The sequence below is a fragment of the Canis lupus genome, chromosome 21 (assembly GCF_003254725.2).
Source record: "Canis lupus dingo isolate Sandy chromosome 21, ASM325472v2, whole genome shotgun sequence".
In the NCBI taxonomy this organism is placed as follows: domain Eukaryota; kingdom Metazoa; phylum Chordata; class Mammalia; order Carnivora; family Canidae; genus Canis; species Canis lupus.
The window spans coordinates 48,515,796-48,536,830 of record NC_064263.1 but is presented as its reverse complement, the minus strand read 5'-3'; the positions used below and the strand labels follow the sequence as shown (position 1 = coordinate 48,536,830).

The following is a 21,035-nucleotide window of genomic DNA, read 5'->3' as shown; positions in this document are numbered from 1 at the left end:
TTCAAATTTGTTCCACCAGAAGCATTTTTCACCTTTAGTTTTTTTTGTTTCTGTCCATACTGGAGACATCCGTGAACCGAAGATGGACCTGAAACGTTTGCTTACCTCCAAAAGACCCTAGAGAAGTCCTTGGGATGGTATTCGCTGTCAATATATGTTTGTCGAGTTTAAAGACACAACCATCTCCTAGAGAACACGTAGGGGAGCCCCGTGTTCTCTGGCACCTGTGTGTCGTTTAGTGACTTTAAACTGCCGGGTAGCGTCTGAGATATGATCAACAGTGTGGTAGTAGCAGTACGGTTTTATCTAGTACAAATAGGAGGGCTTATTCAAATGTAGATAACATTGGGTCAATCACAGTCTATTGAAAATTAAATAATCCTATGGCAGGAGGCCCAGGCCCAGCGAGCATGCAATGGCGGAGTCCCTGGTGGTACACGCTTGGCCGTCAGCAAACAGGTTAGGTGGCTTCTGGAGCATTTTACGGGGATTTTAAAAAGGTACCTTGTTGAAACATGATGTTCCTCTTTACTCTGTAGGTACTTTAGAAGTAGTGAATTTTATGAGGGGAGAAAAGATGAGAGTTTAACCACTAGGGAGATGTAGCAGTTTCAATTAAACAATTGTACCCTTTAAATTTTAACGTTGAAGCCAGTGACTGCTGGCATCGGAGCATTCAGCTTTATTTTTCTAGTGAGACCATGTGCTTTTGGGTTTCTGATCTCTGTGGTAAGAGCTTGGGAGTGTTGCACAGTGTCGGTGTAACATGCAGACAGATGTCCTGTTCCGGTTGGTGTACTTGGAGAGAGCGACGTATGAAGAAGTCGGTTACGGAACAAGTACGCGTAGAAACATAGAGTCAAGCTCCCCATTGGAGGTTCTGGGTTCTCTTCCCTGGTTATCACTAAACCGTGTGAAGTCATCTTCGGCTTTTTTTTTTTTTTTTTTTTAATTTTTTTTTAATTTTTATTTATTTATGATAGTCACACAGAGAGAGAGAGAGAGAGGCAGAGACACAGGCAGAGGGAGAAGCAGGCTCCATGCACCGAGAGCCCGATGTGGGATTCGATCCCGGGTCTCCAGGATCGCGCCCTGGGCCAAAGGCAGGCGCCAAACCGCTGCGCCACCCAGGGATCCCACATCTTCGGCTTTTTGAACATGGCTCCTCTTCCCTTGTCCTTCCAAAAATTTCCTGTAAGAATATAATTTCCTTTCCTGCACCCTCCCCCCCACCCCTCCCCTTTCTTTTGGGTGCTTGACCCTGTCAACACCTGGGCCTCAACTCTTTTCTTTTAAAATGAAGTATTTGACTTCAAAGGGCTCTTCTGGCTCAAAAATCCTGGACTCCCGGAGTTCTGGAGTGTAGAGTCTAGTTCTGTAGTTGGAATGACTCCCGGTTCTAGGTCCACCAGGTGGTGTGATGCTTGGCCTGCCAGCCTCCGCTGCTCCCGACTCCGCCAGCCTCCAGGAGCAGCAAACATACGGATGATAGTAGCTGGTACCTCATCACTTACCTCGTTTCTTGCGTGTAGCTTGACATTTTCTGATCTTGAGCGGTCTACAAGGTTTTAGTTATTCCTGCCTCTCTCTCTCTCTCTCTCTCTCTCTTTTCTTTTCCCAAATGAAGAAGCTAGGGCTTAGGAAAGATGAACAGCTTGCCCAAGGTCACCCAGTAGGTAGATCTTGGTCTGTGTGGTGCGTGGCCTGTGCACTTCCAGCTCCATCAGGCTGACTCCAGACAAGGCCATCCGCTCTCTCAGAAGTGCCCTCGGAGGCGTTTGTGAGCTGGTGGTGCTCTGACCTTGCTTGGTTTGTTTTCTAGGTGATATTTATGTTCTTCATGGGGCCCCAGGACGGCACATCAGTGGGTTTGATTTTCAGAGGTTACTGCTAAGATTGCGTTGCTCCTGTGAATGTCAAACCACCGATCTCGAGGCTTATCTTTTAGCCGAACATTTTCTGTACAAAATATTTTTGACTTATGTGTTTTAAAACTTCAAATGGGGCAGCCCCAGTGGCTCAGCAGTTTAGCGCCGCCTTTGGCCTGGGGTGTGATCCTGGAGACCCGGGATCGAGTCCTGCATCGGGCTCCCTGCGTGGAGCCTGCTTCTCCCTCTGCCTGTGTCTCTGCCTCTCTCTCTCTGTGTCTGTCATGAATAAATAAATAAAATCTTAAAAATAAAAAAAAATAAAAATAAAATAAAAATTCATATGACTTGTGAGGCTGAGATGTTTGTAATGATGGCATAGGGCTTCCATCTGCAAATGGTGACGGTTAACTTATCATCCCAAGCATCCTTTCCAACCATAAGCTCTGTTGTCGGTGTCGGTGATGTCAGGTCTGGAATCTTCTCTAAGGCTTCTCTGTAGGTTGTTTATCACCATTAGCCCTCATTATTTTAAATGAGTACCCACCCACCTTATAATCTGTAACCACATGTTTTCAGAGCTTCTCTGGAGATAACATCTTGTAGGCTCCCCCTTCTTCTTCTTCTTCTTCTTGTTTTCTTCTTCCTTATTCCCAGATGTTTTGTTTAATGCCCAGAAAATATGAGGGGAAACACCTATAAGGATAGAACCTCTCTAGGTGTGTGAAATTCAGAACATTTTGGAAATAAGTGTTAACCCCCGAATTCGAAGCTTTGAAACAAAACCTCACCACATGTTTAAAACATATTAGTGTGTAAATATGGAACCCTACTAATTGCATTTATAGCTCCCAGCAAAACTACCTGTCATGTCTTGTTACTCTGAGGGGTAAAAATGAGAGAATTGCATAGGTGTATATGTTTTAAAAAATTGGAACGCAGAGAATAGTGTGGTGTAATTTCTAATTATGTGCCTTTTTATGGTGACGCGAGTAATCAGTTTTTCTGTTACTGCGCTATTCACCTGAATTCAGGTGTGCCAAACTTTGGAAAACTGTATGGAGTGCCGCCTTCTGTCAAGTAATAAATTGTGGTTGCCCTCCTTTCTCCATTTATTGAAATGGCTAAAGAGCCTCAAAGTTGTGTGATATTTTACAGAGTCACTGCTTACTCAGATTATTATTTTGCCTTACAGTGTGACTAAACGTTTTGTTGTATTCTTAAGAATGATTTTATTGGCTAAGGGTAAATGGGTTTCCAGCGGGAATGACTCAGTGGTTTTATGATGGCAAACTAATAAGTCTTTAAATTTCGTGTTATGGTAAATTTTTCCGAAACATACCTTTTCCAACAAAAATGAGCCTCATATATTTTCATCAGGGAGGATGGTCCCCTCCGTGAAAACTATGGGAAAATGTGAATCATAGAAGTATACAGTTTGAGGCTGGGAAGCCCCTCAACCCATCAGCTCAGTGCTCTCATTTTACAGATGAGTAAACTGAGGCCCAAGACTACACAGTGGCTAGGTGGCGGTACCAGGAGCTGAGCCTGCTTCCTCAGACTCCCATTTTGGTACTGTTTCATCAGTATCTTGCTTGAGTGCTTATGAAAAACAAAGGGTTTTCCTTCCCCTGCCCAAGGAGATCGATCCCTGATTAAAGTACGATGCAGGGCCTGTGTTCAAAAATAATTTTTTGAGATGTATAGTAATTTTGTTTTTCTTATAAGTTATCTTTATCAGAATTTGAGCTGTGTTCAATGGTAAAATTTTAGAGTGCATGGGAATCTCTGTGGACATTGGATTCACCTCTCGAACAGTTTCATGCTCAAAGACATTTATATGAATTTGGTCCCTCCCTTTCTAAAGCTATTTATAATTCGTTTTTTTTTTTTTTTTTTTTTTTTTTTTTGAATGAGCAAAAGTGCTCTCACCGAGATTCGCGGATGATCATAGCAAGATCTTGGGGGCAGCATCCCTCTGGCTTTTATCCTTGGTAGGACCGTGGGTTTGCTTTGTATCTTGACTATCACTGGAGAGAAGTAACTGGATCTGCACGATACTTGGGAAGACTCAGTGGACAGTCAAAATCAGGGACTCTGGGGTTCACGTTACCTGTGACACCATCCGTTGGGTGCCTTGGGGAGGTCCCGTAGCCCAGGAAGCCCCAGTTTTCCCATTTGAAAAGGGAGATCCCATATGGGGTCGTCACCACGGTTTCAGTGTTCTTTGCCCCTAGCTGCTACTGCTGGGGCTGGTTTTGTGCCTGCTGTCGCTGTCATTCCCCAGCCAGGCAGGTTTCCAGTCATGCCATGGGAAGGGCTCCGAAAGAGGGGAGCAGATTCCATTTCCAAGGTTTAGTGAGTGGGAAAGATGGGGAGAAGCAGTTCACCTACCTTGGTACTGCAGGTGTCCACTTAAAAAAAAAAAAAATTCCAGGTGACCAAATTAATCAACATCACAGTGGTTTGTGTGTGGCTGTTAGCTGATTTTCGGTGCTTTATTGTTAGCTGATTTCTCTTCTACCTTCCTACGTCCATGTGTCTAACCTAGTGATGAGGCCATCCCCGTGGTGACTTTTCTTGGTGGTTTTGAGAGAGGAGAGACCCGCCGGCCCAGCTGCAGACAAGGGCCAGAGGCACCCGCGGGGAGGCGGTGGCCCAGGTGGCCCAGGGCTCCCAGGCCTTCCCCGCTGAGGCCGCCTTGATCAGCCTTTTCCCGGGGTCCCCCTATCACGGCGTGTGGGAAGAGAAAACCGGTTGAGAAGGCAGTTGCCAGGGAAGAAGGAAATGGTTAACGAAGTATTTTTTAAGCTGTTTGAACTAGTTAATTGTCAAGTCCTATCATCCAGCGAGTTCTCTCCTTTCTGCTGCTTCTCGAGGGAAAAACTGGAACTGGACAGCATACCTGTCGTGTACGCACATGTCTCTAGGCTGCATCTGTGTGTAGGCCAAAAATGAAATCCCCTTACAGCTATTACCTGGAGGACTTTTATAGGTTTTGCAGAAAATATGACTGGAATACAGCTAGGACCTGTTTTATTGTCCCTGACAGCGCCTTAAGAAGCCACCCTTGCCTGCAAATCTTTGATCATACCCCGGGGTATGCATTTGTTTATTTTTATCAGGTACAGCACTTTGAATCCCAGAGCACTGTGAAGTCAAACTAGCCCACTTGTTGGAGGCAGTTGGAGGCATTTTTCTTTCTTTCTTTCTTCTTTCTTTCTTTCTTTCTTTCTTTCTTTCTTTCTTTCTTTCTTTCTTTCTTTCTTTCTTTCTTTTTCTTTCTTCTTTCTTTCTCTTTCTTTTTTCTCCAAGAAAACTTAAGGTGGGAAAGGAAAACCCAGTATCTGGGTACATTTCTATGTTCATTACTAAATTGTGGAACATCATCTATAAGTAAAGGTTTAACTTTGCATTGGGAAGTCACGTTTTGACTATCCCTGTGTCTGACTTGTGTGCTCATGTTTCTCATTTCTTTACAGAATGTCAGCATCTAATTATTTTTCTGTTGAATTAAGTTCCTTAAGTCTAATATCACTGAGTCAAAAATCTTCTTAACTTTGTGTTTTCCAGGGATATCAGTATGAACAACATTACTCAATTACCAGAAGATGCATTTAAGAACTTCCCTTTTCTAGAGGAGCTGTAAGTAATGTTTTGAAAAATGTATTTTATTTATGTGTTTGTTTCTCTCAATCTCTTTGGAAGCTCTTACAAGAGAGAGAGTCTAATGTTTCTTCGGGGGCATTCAGATAGCTTACTTTCAGTGAGCTTTGCGCAGAGGAAATCATGTTTTTCTTTTTTTCTTTTTTCTTTTTTTTTTTTTTTCGGGGAAAGAAACTTGATTTTTTTTTTCAAGCGGTGTAATTGCTGAAGTTATTTTTGAAAGCCAGAACTAAAAATATTACTTTCATAGGAATTTTTTGCTACAATTATTATAACCATGAATGCTACAGTGACACAAGTTAATTACAGTGTTATCCTGAGATAACAAGCTGGGGTAATTACCATTGTTGCCAAAGGAGTTGCTGTGTGGGTAACACAACCATAAAAAAAATAATACGTGGAATTTTCGGGTCATGATGCAGGAGATGGTATTGTTGCAAGTGAGCAGAAAACTGAGAGTGTAAGTCCCCTTAGACATTTGCACATGACTTTTGAGGATGGGGAGAAGGCATGGAAAATCATCTCAGTCTCTTAGGACACCTTTAAGAATGTTTCTGGACTTGTCAGGTGCAGCTCACACTTCCAGTTGAACAATTTACATTGTGGAAAAATTCTTCCCATCTGTTTTAACCTCCATTTCATTTTGCTTTCCACACTTTTTTTTTTTTTTGAAGTTTGTGATCAAAATAGTCACAATTACATTTTAAAGTAATTGGAAATGATGCATTATTTTTAATTTCAATGTTTTTGTTTTATTTATTTATTTATTTATTTATTTATTTATTTATTTATTTATTTATTTTTTGGAGATTATGCATTATATTAAGATTCCAGGTGAAAAAAAAATAAAATCAGATTTAAATCAAGTTAAATACAGGTTTTTTTTAGTGGCCAGGCTAATGGATTATATAATATGTGTACGTAAGAAGGTAACAGTTTGATACTAAGAACATCAAAGACATACAGCCCTGAAGGAATCTAAATTCATCTCACAGATTGTATCCTACAGCCCAGCTGTTGAATAGTAGATCTACGTCAGTGAATGCTTCCTACCAAGCTCAGCCTCTCCCCCAACATGGGGAACAGGAATCAAATATAAGCCACACAGGTTAGATGTGCTCCATTGCTTCTGACAAGAGCATTGAAATAGCAGTTAAGGATTTAATAAAGTTTAGGTGAAATTTTTCTTCCCACACTACTTAGCTGAACACCATGTTCCCACAGCAAAAACTGAACAGAGATTATTTGCCACTTTCTAAGCTTGTGAACTGGGTCAAGTTACTTAACCTCCCTCTGCTCAGTTTCTTTGTCTATAAGGTACAGATAGCAACAGTCCCCCTCATAGTATTCTGGTGAAGACAGAATGAATTAATAGATGTTAAATGCTTGGGACAGTGCATGAAACAGAGCAAGTGTTATGTAAATAGCCAGTATTTATTTTACTATTTTAAAAGGGCGCAAGAAAAGAAAGAAAAGCAGTGGAATATATAATACTAAATGTTACCTTTGGGTAAAAAAATTAAGTGTATATTTTATTTTTGCCTCCCTGTTTTTCTTACAGTGAACATTAGTTATTTTGTAGTAAATGGTTATTCATTTTCTTATTGAGATGCAGTTGACTAACTTCAGGTGTTCAACATAATGATTTGTGTATACTATGAAATTATCACCACAATCAGTCTAGTTTATGTCCATCACCATTAGTTACACCTTTATTCTTGTGATGAGAACTTTCAAGATTTACTTTCTTAACCACTTTCAAATATGTAATACAGTATTATTAACTGTAGACAATGTGCTGTACCTTACATCCCCATGACTTATTTATTTTGTAATTGGAAGTTGGCTCCTTTTGACCCTCTTCATCCATTTTGCCCACCACTTCCTAATTATTCATTTTTAATTAAATTTTAAATTTTTTTTTTTTATTTATTCATGATAGTCACAGAGAGAGAGAGAGAGAGAGAGAGAGGCAGAGACACAGGCAGAGGGAGAAGCAGGCTCCATGCACCGGGAGCCCGACGTGGGATTCGATCCCGGGTCTCCAGGATCACGCCCTGGGCCAAAGGCAGGCGCCAAACCGCTGCGCCACCCAGGGATCCCCATTTTTAATTAAATTTTAAATTAAGAAGGAGTGAACTATGTGTTTGAAGCCCCCACCTCCTCACTCCCACCAGCTGAGCTGTTCAAGATGCTTTACCTATTTATTTTTTCCTTATTATTTATATCTTTATAAGTATTTACTATATAAATATATTTATTTATTTATAGAGTTTTAGACTTCAGGATTAGTCTCCCTTTGCAGAATTATGCAACGAAAGGACATTTACAAGTGGCTGTTCATCTGTTGTGTAACCACTGTGGGATGTGTGATGCACCAGATAGGAGACGGAGAGGCTCTCCTTGCTCTAGGTGCAGCGATTGGGTGCAGACCACCTTCATTGATGCCATGGAGCGCCAGCTCCATTCTGAGGGATTTTGCAGTGAGGGCCTGGATATCGAGTGAAACATGCTTAGTCTCCACTTTGTGAAGTTCACATCTTGGATTTCTTAAAATCTCAAATGTCAAGCTCATGAATTCTGTTAATTGAGACTTTTCATTGGAACCAAATTGCATTTGACTGCGAGTTCTTTGTAGGTAGGTCACATCCTTTCTATATTCTGCTTTGGCAGTGACGGAGCCCATCAAATCTAGCCAGTACATCTTATCCAAATATTGGATGGGATTTCAAAAATGATTTAAGTTAGGAGAGCTAATGGGTGTTTTTGAAGAATACTTCAGAATAGTCTTTAATACTCTGGGAATACTTCAGGCATTTAAAGGAATTTTTTTTCCATGTTAATAAAAGCATGGTAAAGAGCCCATTTTTTCCTTTATAAAACATTGTAGTTGATTTTGACATTCCAAAATGATGCTGCCATGACTATTGTAATATTTCATAAACAGTGTAACCATTTATCCAGAAGTCATCTGGAAGTCATTTAAGAGTGATTGTGAAGCTGAAGTGCCCTGAGTCGAAATGAATGATTTGCTGACGTTTTTAGTTTTTAGTTTAGTTTTTTTTTTTTTTCCCATTATAATTAATGAGGCGCATTTTACAAGATGTGACTGGGTTGGCCGCATTTTATATGTTGATACAGAATGCTTGGACTAGTAGGTGGAATCATTTCCCAATAATACATAAGAAGTGTTTATAGATACTTAAACATCTACTTATTCTTTCAACAAATATTGTATCCTGCTCTGTGCCAGGTTCTGTAGTAGGTACCAGGGGTACAGAGATAATTAAGTATGGTCTCTGTCCTTGGAGGTGACAGTAGGTCTGTGGCCTTGCTGCCTAATGCCATAGCCATTAGCCATAAGTAGCTATTTAGTTTTAGATTTAAAATTATTAAAATTAAATAAAAAGTCCAGTTCCTTAGCTAAGCTAGCCATCTTTCGAGTACTCAGCAGCCCCCCGGGGGTAGGGGCTATTGTATTTGACAGTATAGACAATAGAGCATTCAGAGCACTGCAGAAAGTTCAGTTGTACAACATTGGTCTAGAGGAAGATATGGAAGTAACACTTGGTATAGCGTGATGAAGACAGAGAAGTGTGTGTAAGGTCAGCGAAAGCCTAAAGTAATATGTTTACTCGAGTTTGTAGGATTTGGGCAAAGCTTCCTCGAATAGCTTCAGCAGAGTCTTGAAAGACTTGAAAGGCTTGAATTCTCAGATGGGAATAAGGATGGATGCCCCAGGAAGAACCGTGTAACGTGTGCAAAGACATAGACCATAGACGTAGACATTTCAGAAGTGTTAAAACATCCGTAGTAACAGTTACTCTTCATGAAATGGACAGAAGTGTGATACATTGAAAGATAGAGAAGTATCAGGATATGTGGCCAGATCATAAAGGGACTTTTTAAGCCAAACAGTTTAGACTTAATCCTGAAGGAACGAAATTGGATATAGGGGCGAGCAGTAGGGAAAAGACTAGATGCCATTCACAGATCCCCCCCACCCCTTTCTGGGAATACAAAAATATTCTAATCCAACATCAGAAACTTTGGAACAGTCTCTTGATTTTTGCCTCCTGGTTTCCTACTCTAGCATGGAACTCCTCACAGGAGTGTTTTAAACGGAAAATGGAATAATTTATGTAAAAGTGCTTTGTGGCCTTACAAAGTACTATATCCACAGGAGGAAGGGCGAGTTCAGTAATCTTCATAAACATTGCAGTCTTTGTTTTTCTTGAAGTATTTCAGGGGGAGGTTATTTTGCTTGGGGATGGACATTGGAATGGGTCAGTATAGGTTTCTGTTAGCAACGTCAAAGGAAAAAGCCAGAGTTCTTAGAAAATATTCACTTAGCATTCACAGAATCTAGTCTGATGTGATTATGAGCACAACTATTTTCAGCTTTCCTTCAGACCTGCAGGGCACTGGTAGGCATTTGGGGAATGGCTGAAATGTGGAGTCGTGAACATGATTTAATTAGAAACAACAGAGGGGGGAATATCCAACCGCTTTTCCATAGGCTGCCACCAAAAAGTCCATGGATGTTACTTTGAGTTTAGATGTTGAAAAAGCAGTTAGAAACCGTTGCCAGCTTTGGCGCTTGTACAGTGTATTGTTTAATACATTCTAGAAGATGAGGATAATTCCATTTGTTTCAAGAAGCGCTTTGACTTTGGAAGGCTCACAATGCTAAAGTAAGACTTAGGTCTCTGAGTACTGTTCAAGCTCACTCATCATCTTTCTCATCGGTAGGACAGTTAATTCTAAATTAGGGCATTACCGTGCAAGAAGAGGACTAGTGAGTAATTTGAACAGGGAGATTTCAAATCCGGTACAAGCAGTGGGTCAAAACCCCATAGTTTCATATAGTTTAATCTGGCCTATTTACATATCGAACGTGCTTTTATATAGGTATGTGTGTGTAAATATGTGCATATGCGCGCACACACACGTAACATTTCAGACTTATGAACTGTTGCAAGCGTAAAGAATGTTCGCGTGTACCATTTAGTCAGAGTTCCCAAATTCCCCAAATGTTAACATTCTCTTTCCATATACACGCACACAATAGGAGAGCTAAAATACATATGTACGTTTTTTACCCCTAAACCATTTGAGAGTAAGTTGCGGTCATAATTCCCCTTTACCACTGCATACGGCATTGTTACTCCAAACACAAAGATATTCATTTAAATGACTGCAGTACAGTTGCCAAACTCAGAAAAATAGCGTTGATGTCTATTATTATCTGATCTGTAATTCTCATTCAAGTTTAACAGCTGTTCCATAGATAATTCTCTATAGCAGAAGAGAAATAAAATTCTGGTCCATTATACGATCGAGAGCCACAAGTTATATCTGATTGTTGTGTCTTGATAATTTATTTTAAGTTTCAAAAATCATTTTTTTCCCCCAGAAAATGTGAGTTTCTCAGTGGCTCTGGTGGTATTTGATAGTTAAAAAAATACTCTGTTCTTGGTAGATTCTCTTGCTCCACCTTATAGTGCTCTGTTGGGATGGTTTGGTAGGAAAGATAATTGCTCTTACTGTTGGGAAGTACGCAGTGAGCTCACAGAGGGGCACTGCTTGTCTGGTTCATGTAAATTCCGAGTGTCACTTGGAAAACTCTCAGATTAGGGAGTAAGGGTGTAAAAAGAAAAATAAGAAGAGAACTTGCACTAATTGGGCCAGCTTCCCCCAGAACAGATGTTGTTTTGTTTTTATTCATAAACTGCTGAGCTGTATTCAGTCCCATTTTGCTGATGAGGAAGCGGAGGTTTTCCTCCAAGAGGTTAAGTAACTTGCCGAGGTTACATAGCACGTTAGTCATGGACCTGGCTCTCCTCCCAGGCTATGCCTCTGTGGATGTGGAGAGCATGGGGAAAGACTTGTAAGGCAATTTGTTAATTCAACAAACTTTTGTTAGGTAGAGCAGGGTGTTCAGTGTTAAATTAAATGGGATCCTTGCCTTCGAGGGAGATGAGTGGTGTATTAGAGTTTGGGGAGTTCAGAGAAGAAACAAAGTCTCTCTTATTAAAAAAGATTAGGGAAGACTTCATCCAAGAGTTGGTATTTCTGGGGAGTCTTGAGGGATGGTAGGAATTAATTCCTAAGGAGATGTGGAAGAGGGAGTGTGAGCAAAGATATAAAGACTGGTACAGGTGTTAGGAATGGCGATTGGCTTGCTTGTAGGGCTGAGTTCCTGAAAGGAAGTTAGGAGAAAGAAACCTAGAAAGGAGTTAGGGGCCAGACTGAAGCTCCAATCCTGTGCCTCTTTCCTGGCAGTCTAATGAGGAGATTCAACTTTTGCATGACTATTGAAGCTTTTTGAGCTAAGAAATGACTTGACCAGATATGACTTTCAGTAAAGGTGATCTCACCACACCCAGTAGGATGTTTGTGATTGAGACAGTGCAGAGAGACAAATGGAGATGCTGATGGCAATGGTCCAGATGAGAATGAGGGGAATCTGAATTAGGGCACCTAGGGAACCTCTGCAAAAGATGCATGGAAATAGAATCAAGAGGACATCTCATCTGGAATGATGGGGTGACATCTGTAACACTTTCACGTAGGATTCCCAGGAGTCTGGTGTGCTTTGATAAAAGATACAACATTCAGATGTTATAGAAAGGGCAATTGTCTTGGAAGAGAAGCTATTATCCTTGAATACACATATGGAATTTAGGTGGGATATGAGTAGGGGGTCTCTGAAGATATAGGCATGGAGTCCAGAATAGAGATTCGTGGGTATAGATTATAGAATTAGAGTACTATGGGTATATATTTGGGAGTCTTTTATTTTAAGGTGATTACTGGAAACATGAGATTGAAAGAGCTTGCCAAGAGAGCGAGGGTAAAAGAAAAGGGAAGGAAGCCAAAGACAACTCCTTGGGAAACACTTGAATCCGGGTGTGGGAAGAAGACCAAGTGCCAGAGGAGCAGGAGAACTAGGGCAGAACTGTGCCCCAGGAGCTGTGGGAGGAGAGATTTTTCACAAGAAAAGAAGGATCAACATTGACAGGCTGGAGAAAGGTGCCTGTGGCCAGATATTGAGAAAAGGCCTTGAATTTAAGTTTTTTAAAGAATCATTTCAGTGGGGTTGTGAGATTGACTTTGGGGTCAGGAAGTGCATGAAGAGGCAGACATTTGGGGCCTGCTGTAGGTGGTTTTGGTTTTGGGAGAATAGCTAAAGCTTGGGATATGTACTGTATTTGACAGGAGTCCCCAGGGGTTAAGAGACAGAAACCCAGCTGAGGCATAATAGAGGATTCATTGTTTCATGTAGAACTAGAAATTCCAGAGGTGGAGTTGGCTACAGATGGTACTGGATCTCAAGGTTTAAAAGTCATGAGAGTCTTCTCATGCTCTCCATTTCTTAACTTTGTCTCTAATTTTGTGTTTTGGCTTCATTCTTTCCTGTTGCAAATAGGCTGTCTCCATATGGAGGGAAACCCAGGTGTAGGAAGAAGACCAAGTGGCAGCCCTAAGCACGTCTTTGCATCTTGAGATCCAAAATGAGTTTTCTAAAGTCTTCCTTGTGCTTTCAGCAGAAAAATCGTAGGAGGACTCTGGTTAGCCAGACTTACCTCATGTGCTTGTCCTTGAACCAGTTACTCTGTTTGGGATGGCAGGGTCCAGTGTGGCTTATGAATTGCTCCCCCCCACCCACTGGGACTACTTGAGGTGGACAGTCCTCCCGGAGGAAGCAGAAGGGAGAAGAAAGACTGGCAGAAAGAAAGCATAGTTATCTCAGCCGATTAGAATCTAGTAACTAGACACATTGTTGGAAATGTTTGTTTAATTGGGTCAATCCGAAATGAACAAAGGATCAGTGAAGAATATAGAAAGGTCTCAGTTAAAGCCTAGGTAATATTATAGTGGAACCAATGGGTTCTGTAGCTTTGTCCTCCAGTGCTTTGCAGTTCAGCAGTAGAGGTGATGAAACGTGGGGTGTACTCAGATTTTGGATTTGATAAGTCAGGACTTCATAGGGGAGTAGGGGAAATCAACCAGGAGAATTCAAGCAGTTCATTGTTAAAAGACTTGACATGGGATTCCGAACGTGTAGAGACGCAACTAGAAACCGGTTTGTTGGTTTACTTATGTATTTTTAAAATTTAAAAAAAATCTAAAAAATATTTTATTTATTTATTCATGAGAGACAGAGAGAGAGAGGCAGAGACACAGGCAGAGGGAGAAGCAGGCTCCATGCAGGGAGCCTGATGTGGGACTCGATCCCGGGACTCCAGGATCGTGCCTTGGGCCGAAGGCAGGTGCTAAACCGCTGAGCCACCCAGGCGTCCCTACTTATGTATTTTAATCAAGGCTATTTTTTTGTCCTTTGATTAAAAATAGTAATGACTTGAAGTAAGTGAACATATATTTGGTTTTCTACTAGCATAATTTAATTTCCCAGTGAGGAAATAGGCTAAGTCATTTCTTCCATGTATTGTCCATTCTTAATCAATCCATGCTTGTTTAACACAGTATTATATGCTTTAGTGGAACCTTTAATTCAGAATTTGTGTATTATTTTCTTCTAATAGGTATTTTCACTTCCTCTTAGTTTGGATTATGTTTATATCATAGATAATGTTGGAGGTGCTAAAAAGTCTGTATTATAGGCACACTGAACTTTTTAATAAAATGTTCATAAAATTAACAGATACTCAATTTTTAAAATCTGGATCCTTATAAAAATAAGGTAGAAAGAGAAGAGAGGAAAAAGTAAGTACCCATTATCTCCAACAGTAAATGGCTTACACACCTAAGGTGCACGTGCATGCACGCACACACACACGTATCTATGGAACTATTTTGGTGCATTGCAAAGTCATCAGGGATGGAGGTTCTGATGCTCTGCATTTCTCATTCATTCTATAGCTACCATCTCAAGATCACAGAATGACTGTCTACATACGCTGTAGCCATCATGACCCGGTTCTCAACAATAGGAAAGATGAAGGAGGAAAGAAAGAGGGGAATATTTCCCAGTAGTCAGCTTCAAGAAGCCATCTTAAGCCTCCCATATAAACTTCTGCTCACATCTCATTGGCTAGGACTTAGTTACGTGGGCAGACTAACTATGGGATGCGGGAGAAGTATGGCTTTTGAACTGGGCATATTGCTGTCTAGACCAAAATCTCAAGGTTCTATTACTAGGTAAGAAGGGAAGAATGGTCATTGGTTGGGCAGTTGGTTAAAGTACGTTTGGCTGCAAGAAACAAATTAAATTTGGAGTAGCTTCAACAGTAAGGAAATGTACTATCTTGCATAACTGAGAAGACCTCCCCTAGAGCTGGTTAATGGAGTTAGGTCACATCCTCAGGAACCCAGTTTCTTTGCCTTCCTACTCTGCTCCTCTGGTTCAGGTAGCACCGGGGTTGCAGTCACTTCACAAAGTCTATTTAGACGGGGTAGCATCCAGAAAGAGAAGAGAGTCATCCCTTCTATTGTATCCCCATTTAGGAGGAAAGCTACCTTTCCCAGAAACCCCCAGCTGACTTCCTGTAGCCAGAGCTGGGGTCACAGGTCCAACCCTAAACCAGCCACTGGAATGGGATCAGTATCATTGATTAAAAGCAGTCGAAATTTACTCATTGAGCGGTGTCATGTGAAGGAGGTGATCTTTTCGAATGAACCCAGGCTATGCCAGGAAGGCATGGATATTTGCTAAGCATGATTCCTCTCTCTCCTCTTCACGTCTTACCCATTTCATAGGGTCCATTTTGAGCCCTTTCTGCCATAGGGAGCCTTCCTGGTCTTGCTTTTCCAAGTTCCTCTTGCACTTTTCTTTGCTCCTCTCTACGAAGCGCTGGAGTGCGTGCCCTGTTACTCGGTGCTCAAGGTGCGTCAGTGTGCACGTGTCTCGGCAACTCCTCTGAGGGCTCCTATTTGGGGCCTGTTATCACCCACTCCAGTATGACCTGGTGAAGGTAACCGCATTTTTTGAGCTTGAAATTGAGGCAGGAGTTAAGACAGGATTTCTTCTTCATTTTGAATTTATTGATGTTAGAAACTACCAGACTATATAAAAACTAAATTCTCCTGAAGTTTTATGGTTAATGAATTATCCTTATTTAAAAGAAATGAAATGGGACGTTTCCTGGGAAAGCACAGTACTTACTTTGCCAAACCTATGGTGCTTCGCCTAGAGTCAAAGGTCAATATTTGCTGGTAGATGTTAGTTGTAAAACTTCTTTTTTTTTTTTTTAGTTGTAAAACTTCTTAAAAGCGGTAACATATTTCCTCATCTGGGTGGATATTGCGTGTGTTTATTGCCAGAGGTTGTCAGGATAACTTTGCCCAGGAAATGTAACCATTGCCAGGGGTTTTATTGATCTACCTGTGATATATGTGGGTATATTCAAATAGATAAATGAAATAATTTCCCCCTTCTCAAGCAAATCTACTTTAAAAACCTTGGGAATTTAAGAAGGGTTCTTAATACCTGTGTGTTCTTAAAACATATTCAGTTTTTACGTGCACTTACATAAAAGTTATATGAAGATATAAAACTCTTCCTGGTTTGTGAAGAAATAGGGTGAGTAAAACACTGTTAGCTGACTCAGGACTCTGATACACGGTATCAGATGAAGTTTATTTAACCTTGATAAGAAGAATGTCCAAGGGGAGCTATTTACTTGTTAGCCCTTCTATTTACTAAGAAAATAACTACATCCTTTGGTTCTCTTAAAGCCATTCATAGAAAATACACAAAGCAACAGTGTTCTGTTTCTGGAATTTGCATTATTTTACCTTATTCACCTTGTTTTATTTCTAGGATTTACATTATTTAGCTGTGGTATAGGACCTTAGGCAAGGCACGAAGGAAACAGAGACACTTTGTTCTGTTTTAAAAGACAGCAGAGCTGGGGGTCCCTGGGTGGCTCAGCGGTTGACTGCCTGCCTTCAGGATTGCAGTCCCACGTCGGGCTCCCTGCATGGAGCCTGCTTCTCCCTCTGCCTGTGTCTCTGCCTCTCTCTCTCTCTCTCATGAATAAATAAGTAAATAAATAAAATATTTAACAAATAAAAAATAAACAGCGGAGGGATGGTGATAACGAGGGTGAGTATATAGGATAATTAAAATGAAAGGGTGCTAAGGTGACGTCACTTTTTGTCTATATATACACACACACACACACATATATGTGTGTGTGTGTGTATATATATATTTATATATTTCACATTTACATATTTATTTTAGAGAGAGCACGGTAGGAAGTGCAGAGGGAGAGGGAGAGAATCTGAAGCAGACTCTGCCCTGGGTACAGAGCCAGTTGCAAGGGCTCCATCTCATGACCCTGAGATCATGACCTGAGCCAAAACCAAGAGTCAGACATTCAACCAACTGAGCTGCCCCAACTTTTTGTCAATATATATTGATACTAAATATCTCTAACTGGAAACCAGTGTACCTCTTGGGGTCTTTCACAGGAGGCCGCAGAGTTCCAAGCACATAGCGGGGCCTTAACACATAAATACATGGTTGGGGACTTGGGTGAGGGGTGTGCATGACCATGGTTTTTGCTTGTACTTTAATACGGTTGCCGACATGGTAGGGCCTGCAGGTTTCGGGTTCTCTTTCATGAGGGGGTGCCCCTCGCCTCCGGTTAGACACTCCCTGCGGCCGTGCTCGCCCGGTCAGCCTTGGCCTAGAAATGCCTCCTGTGGAGGCGCAGGCCGCCCGGGGTTGTGTCTGGGGCGCCCACCTGCCTCACAGGGCTCGGCGGCAGGGCAGGCCGGGCGGCCGGACGTATTGGGGCGCAGCCTGCGGTAGTTCCCATGTGCAGGTCCCGTGTGCCAGGGTGGGGAAAGGTAGGTGTCGGACGGAGTGCCGAGGGGGGAGAGGAGGCCCCGGAAGGGAAGGGTGGTGCTTACCGCGCTTTTCGGTCAGGGCTCGAGGGCAGCGGGGCGCCGGGCCCTGGTCACCTCCTCTGCCCGAGGAAGGCAGCGGGCGCGGGGGGTGGGGGCTTTGGCACCCTCGACCCTGACGTCTCCCAGTGTGCTAGAGGGATTGCCCTGAGTGAAGCTCTCTGTTGTTGGAACGCGAGCGAGCTCGGGGCCGGGGCCTGGCTGCTGCAGTTGCCTAACTCCCGCCTTCTCCACGCCAGGCTCCTCACAACAGCTGCTGGAAGCTGCTGCGCCCTCATCCGCCCTCCTCCTGGCTCGGTCCATATGTCCAGTCAGTGTGTACATTGTAGTCCTGAGTCACTGGGTCTTGGCCAGAATTCCAGCCAAATGGCTACAGTGAAGTTTCTGTGGCAGGCCAGAAGAAACCCAAATCCAGGCATTTCTTAGAGAAATAACACCAACTGTGTGTTTTTTTTTTTTTTTTTAAATCTGTTTCACACTTGCCTCTCTCGTTCCTTTAAATTGCTTCCCAAGTGAAGAAATGCCAGCCTGATTCCGCACATTTCTCGAAAGTATGAACCGTCTGGTGCAGATGACATGGTAGAATGTGGCCTGCTTGTTCGTACCCACCGTTAATCTGTGCCCACTTAGCCAGCGCTGTCCCTGCTTCCCCCTCCTGGGACCGACGGCAGACAGAAAATATCATGTAGCATATGCATTAAGAAGAGAGGATATAATCGAAGACCCTAGCTTCCCCTGGAAAGAGCCGCTAATGTGAGCCCGTGGACCTTATGAATAATAAATGCGTACGAAACAGATTCATAAAGACATGACACACTGAGCCACTTGTATCCTGCTTCCTGGAATGGCTCCAAATCCAGTGGGAGAGCGGAAGTCTGACGGCTTGCCCTTTCCCCATCCTCCGCCCTTTCTCTGTCTCTCCCCTCCCTGTCGTTGCTCTCTCTGCTTCTGAGACTGTTGCAACAAGCAGAATAAATAGGAGTTGCCTTGAGGTAGACTGTGTCCCCATTTGAAGTCCTGCTAGACTTGTTCCAGCTCTGTGTGATCATGTGCACGGCCCAGAGTGTGTCCAGATGATCCTGTTGACCTGTGGACTGGCGTTCCCGTGTTTCGGGCCCACCCTCCACTTCCCTAAGAAAGTGCACTCCCGGAATATGTTAAGAAGGAAAATTGTTGCCATAGCACTTTAAAATCTAGCCAAGTGGTTCTTTCATGTCGGGAGACTGGGGGGCAGTAGGGGAGCAGAAATGAAACGAGAGGAGAAAACTTGCAGAAAAGAGAAGATAAACAGGAAGCTTTCCCCACCCTTTCAGTAGCAGTCGAGTCCCGAGTCCTGCTGGGGCTTAGTTGCGGCATTACGGCAAATACCAAGTGTCTGCAGCGCGTAGGGCCCCGTGCAAGGGAAGACAAAATGAGTACGACTCGGTCCCTGCCCATAAGGGACATATAGTACGGCTTGAGGGGATGTGGCCAGTTTGTAGTAACGAGAGGCAGAATAAGATGTGTGCCCCGTGAGAGCTTCGTCTAATACCGGTGGAATCAAAGGAAGCTGCTAGCACGATGGTTTCGTATTTGTGGCAGTATCCAACTTGGACAGTACTGATGAGTAATGTTTCACTTGGCAGAGACCGGAGTCAGGGTATTTCAGGCGAAGGAAGTGTCATGAGCAAAGAATCAGAGATGGGAAGGCATGGCGTGCTAAGCCGTAGGACACGGGGCGCGTTGTGGGATCAGGTAAGCAAGGCAGAGACGATCCACGGTGGAATTCCAGCTAAGTCAGCAGGGAAAAAAAAGCCTTTGGGAAAATGCTCAGAGTTGTGCTTTTTTAAGATGTAGCTCCCACAGTGTTATAATTAAGTGGTTGAGGCAGGAGTCTTGCGGAGGTTCATGGCAGTAATCTGGTGGAGGGTGGAGGGGAATTGGGGGCTTAGACTCAGGTGACGGCAGGAAGAGGAAGAGTGAATGGATTGAAACCTTGCAAGGAGGCTCTTGGTCTTTGGAGAGAGGAGCTTCAGGGCGCAGAGGGGAAGGAAGTGATGTCTGGGACCTTGTCCCCTTAGCATGCAGAAAATTGTACCATGTCCACCTTTCTGTTCTTACACTGCTCCCATTGGAACAGTAGTAATAATGTATATCTGTGTATCCTCACTTAGCGAATTAAACGGGTTTTCTGGGGCCAGCCAATACATCCTCTCTTTTTCCATGAGAGTTTGCATTAAAAGAAGCACAACCAAGACTCCTCTACGTCCCAAATAAAGTCCCAGTGAGTTTTAGGGCCCGCCCTCACCCTGGGATCCCATCCTTAGCCCCTTTCCCACTGCTCATCTCTGGCTGTGGAAAGGATGGCACTGGTGGTCTGTTGGAAATTCCTCCGTGGCTGCATTCGGGAGCTCTTAGGTCCACAGGCCCTACTCGGGGCTCCAGGCTACCAGGGGAGAGCGTCGATGCTCAGAGCAAGGCTATTGCCCAAGTCCACTCTGTTCCACCTCTCGGGGAGGTATTTCCCAACTTCTTGGTGACACACCAGGGGCATTGACGTGAATAAGCAGTGGCGCTGGAATGCTGGCTCCTCCGCCTCCCCTCCGTGCGCCGTCCGCCAAGTCACCTAGCCCCCCAGGGACTCGGGGAAACGGGGCCACGGCAATGAGATGATTAAAATGGAAGAATGTCCGTAAGCCGTGGATCTCCGGGCCTGCGACTCCTGTGGGCTCATTCCATAGGCCTCTTTCCTTTCAGAGCTCTTGGGACTTTGTCCCTAACCCTGTTACTTATTCACTTCGCTCTCCCCGGATCTGAGGTTTTGATGCGAGGCGTCCCCAGCGTCTACTGCAAGAAATTCTGGCTCACGAAAGAAGCAAAATGGGATGGGACTTTGGGGCACGCGGCTGCTGGATCTGGAGAGCCTTCTCCAAGCTGTCGTGTTTAGGATTCATGAACGCGACAGCTCGGGAAGCGTGTGTTGATGCGGCCCTACAGGCTCCACATGATACGTTTACTGTAGTTAAGAAATGGGACCGCCGCGGCAGTGTGCGGTAGGGTCCCCTCTCGGCTCCGTTGGCACCATCCACTGCATCCTCCAAGGGTTTATCTCCGGAGAGTGGGCCTGTATTTCGGCAAAAACCACACAAAGGGAGCTCATTTGGTCATTTCTGTTAACGATAAGTAGTGGAGGAAGAGAGGCTACTTCTTGAAGCTCAGTTACTCTAGTTTTCCCTTGGCCTATAAAGGGGGCAGGGATTTGGGAAGAGGGAGCAAGGATCTTGGCTGAGGTGGTAAACAGTCTTTTTTGTTGACAAGTAAAGGTAATCAGGTGCTCTGCATTTTGTTATTTTTTAAAACACTCTTTCATGCGGCCCTAGTGTAATAGATTGAGCTCAAGGAAAGCTCATAGATACGGGGACATTAAAAACTAATGTTAGAGAGAAAAATCACGAATCCTGTAACAACGTCAGTCTGTTTATGGTGTTTGTCTTTTACTGGACCTGAGCTTTTCTTTTTTTGATCTTTTAAAAAATTATATTTAAGTAATCTCTGCATGCAGTGTTTGGCGGGGTTCAAACTTACAGCCCTGAGATCAGTAGTCTCCTGTGCTTCCAACTGGGCCCGCCGTGTGCCACCCAC

The 21,035-nt window shown here is 43.2% G+C and overlaps 1 protein-coding gene across 1 annotated transcript in view; it reads left to right on the top strand.

The window, feature by feature from the left end:
- The window catches only part of LGR4 (leucine rich repeat containing G protein-coupled receptor 4), a 100,358-nt gene that overhangs the window by 49,212 nt on the left and 30,111 nt on the right, over positions 1-21,035 (top strand). Inside the window, exon 2 of the mRNA XM_025459813.3 lies at positions 5,442-5,513. Within this exon, the coding sequence (XP_025315598.1) occupies positions 5,442-5,513 (72 nt within the window). The remainder of the gene's footprint in view (positions 1-5,441; positions 5,514-21,035) is intronic.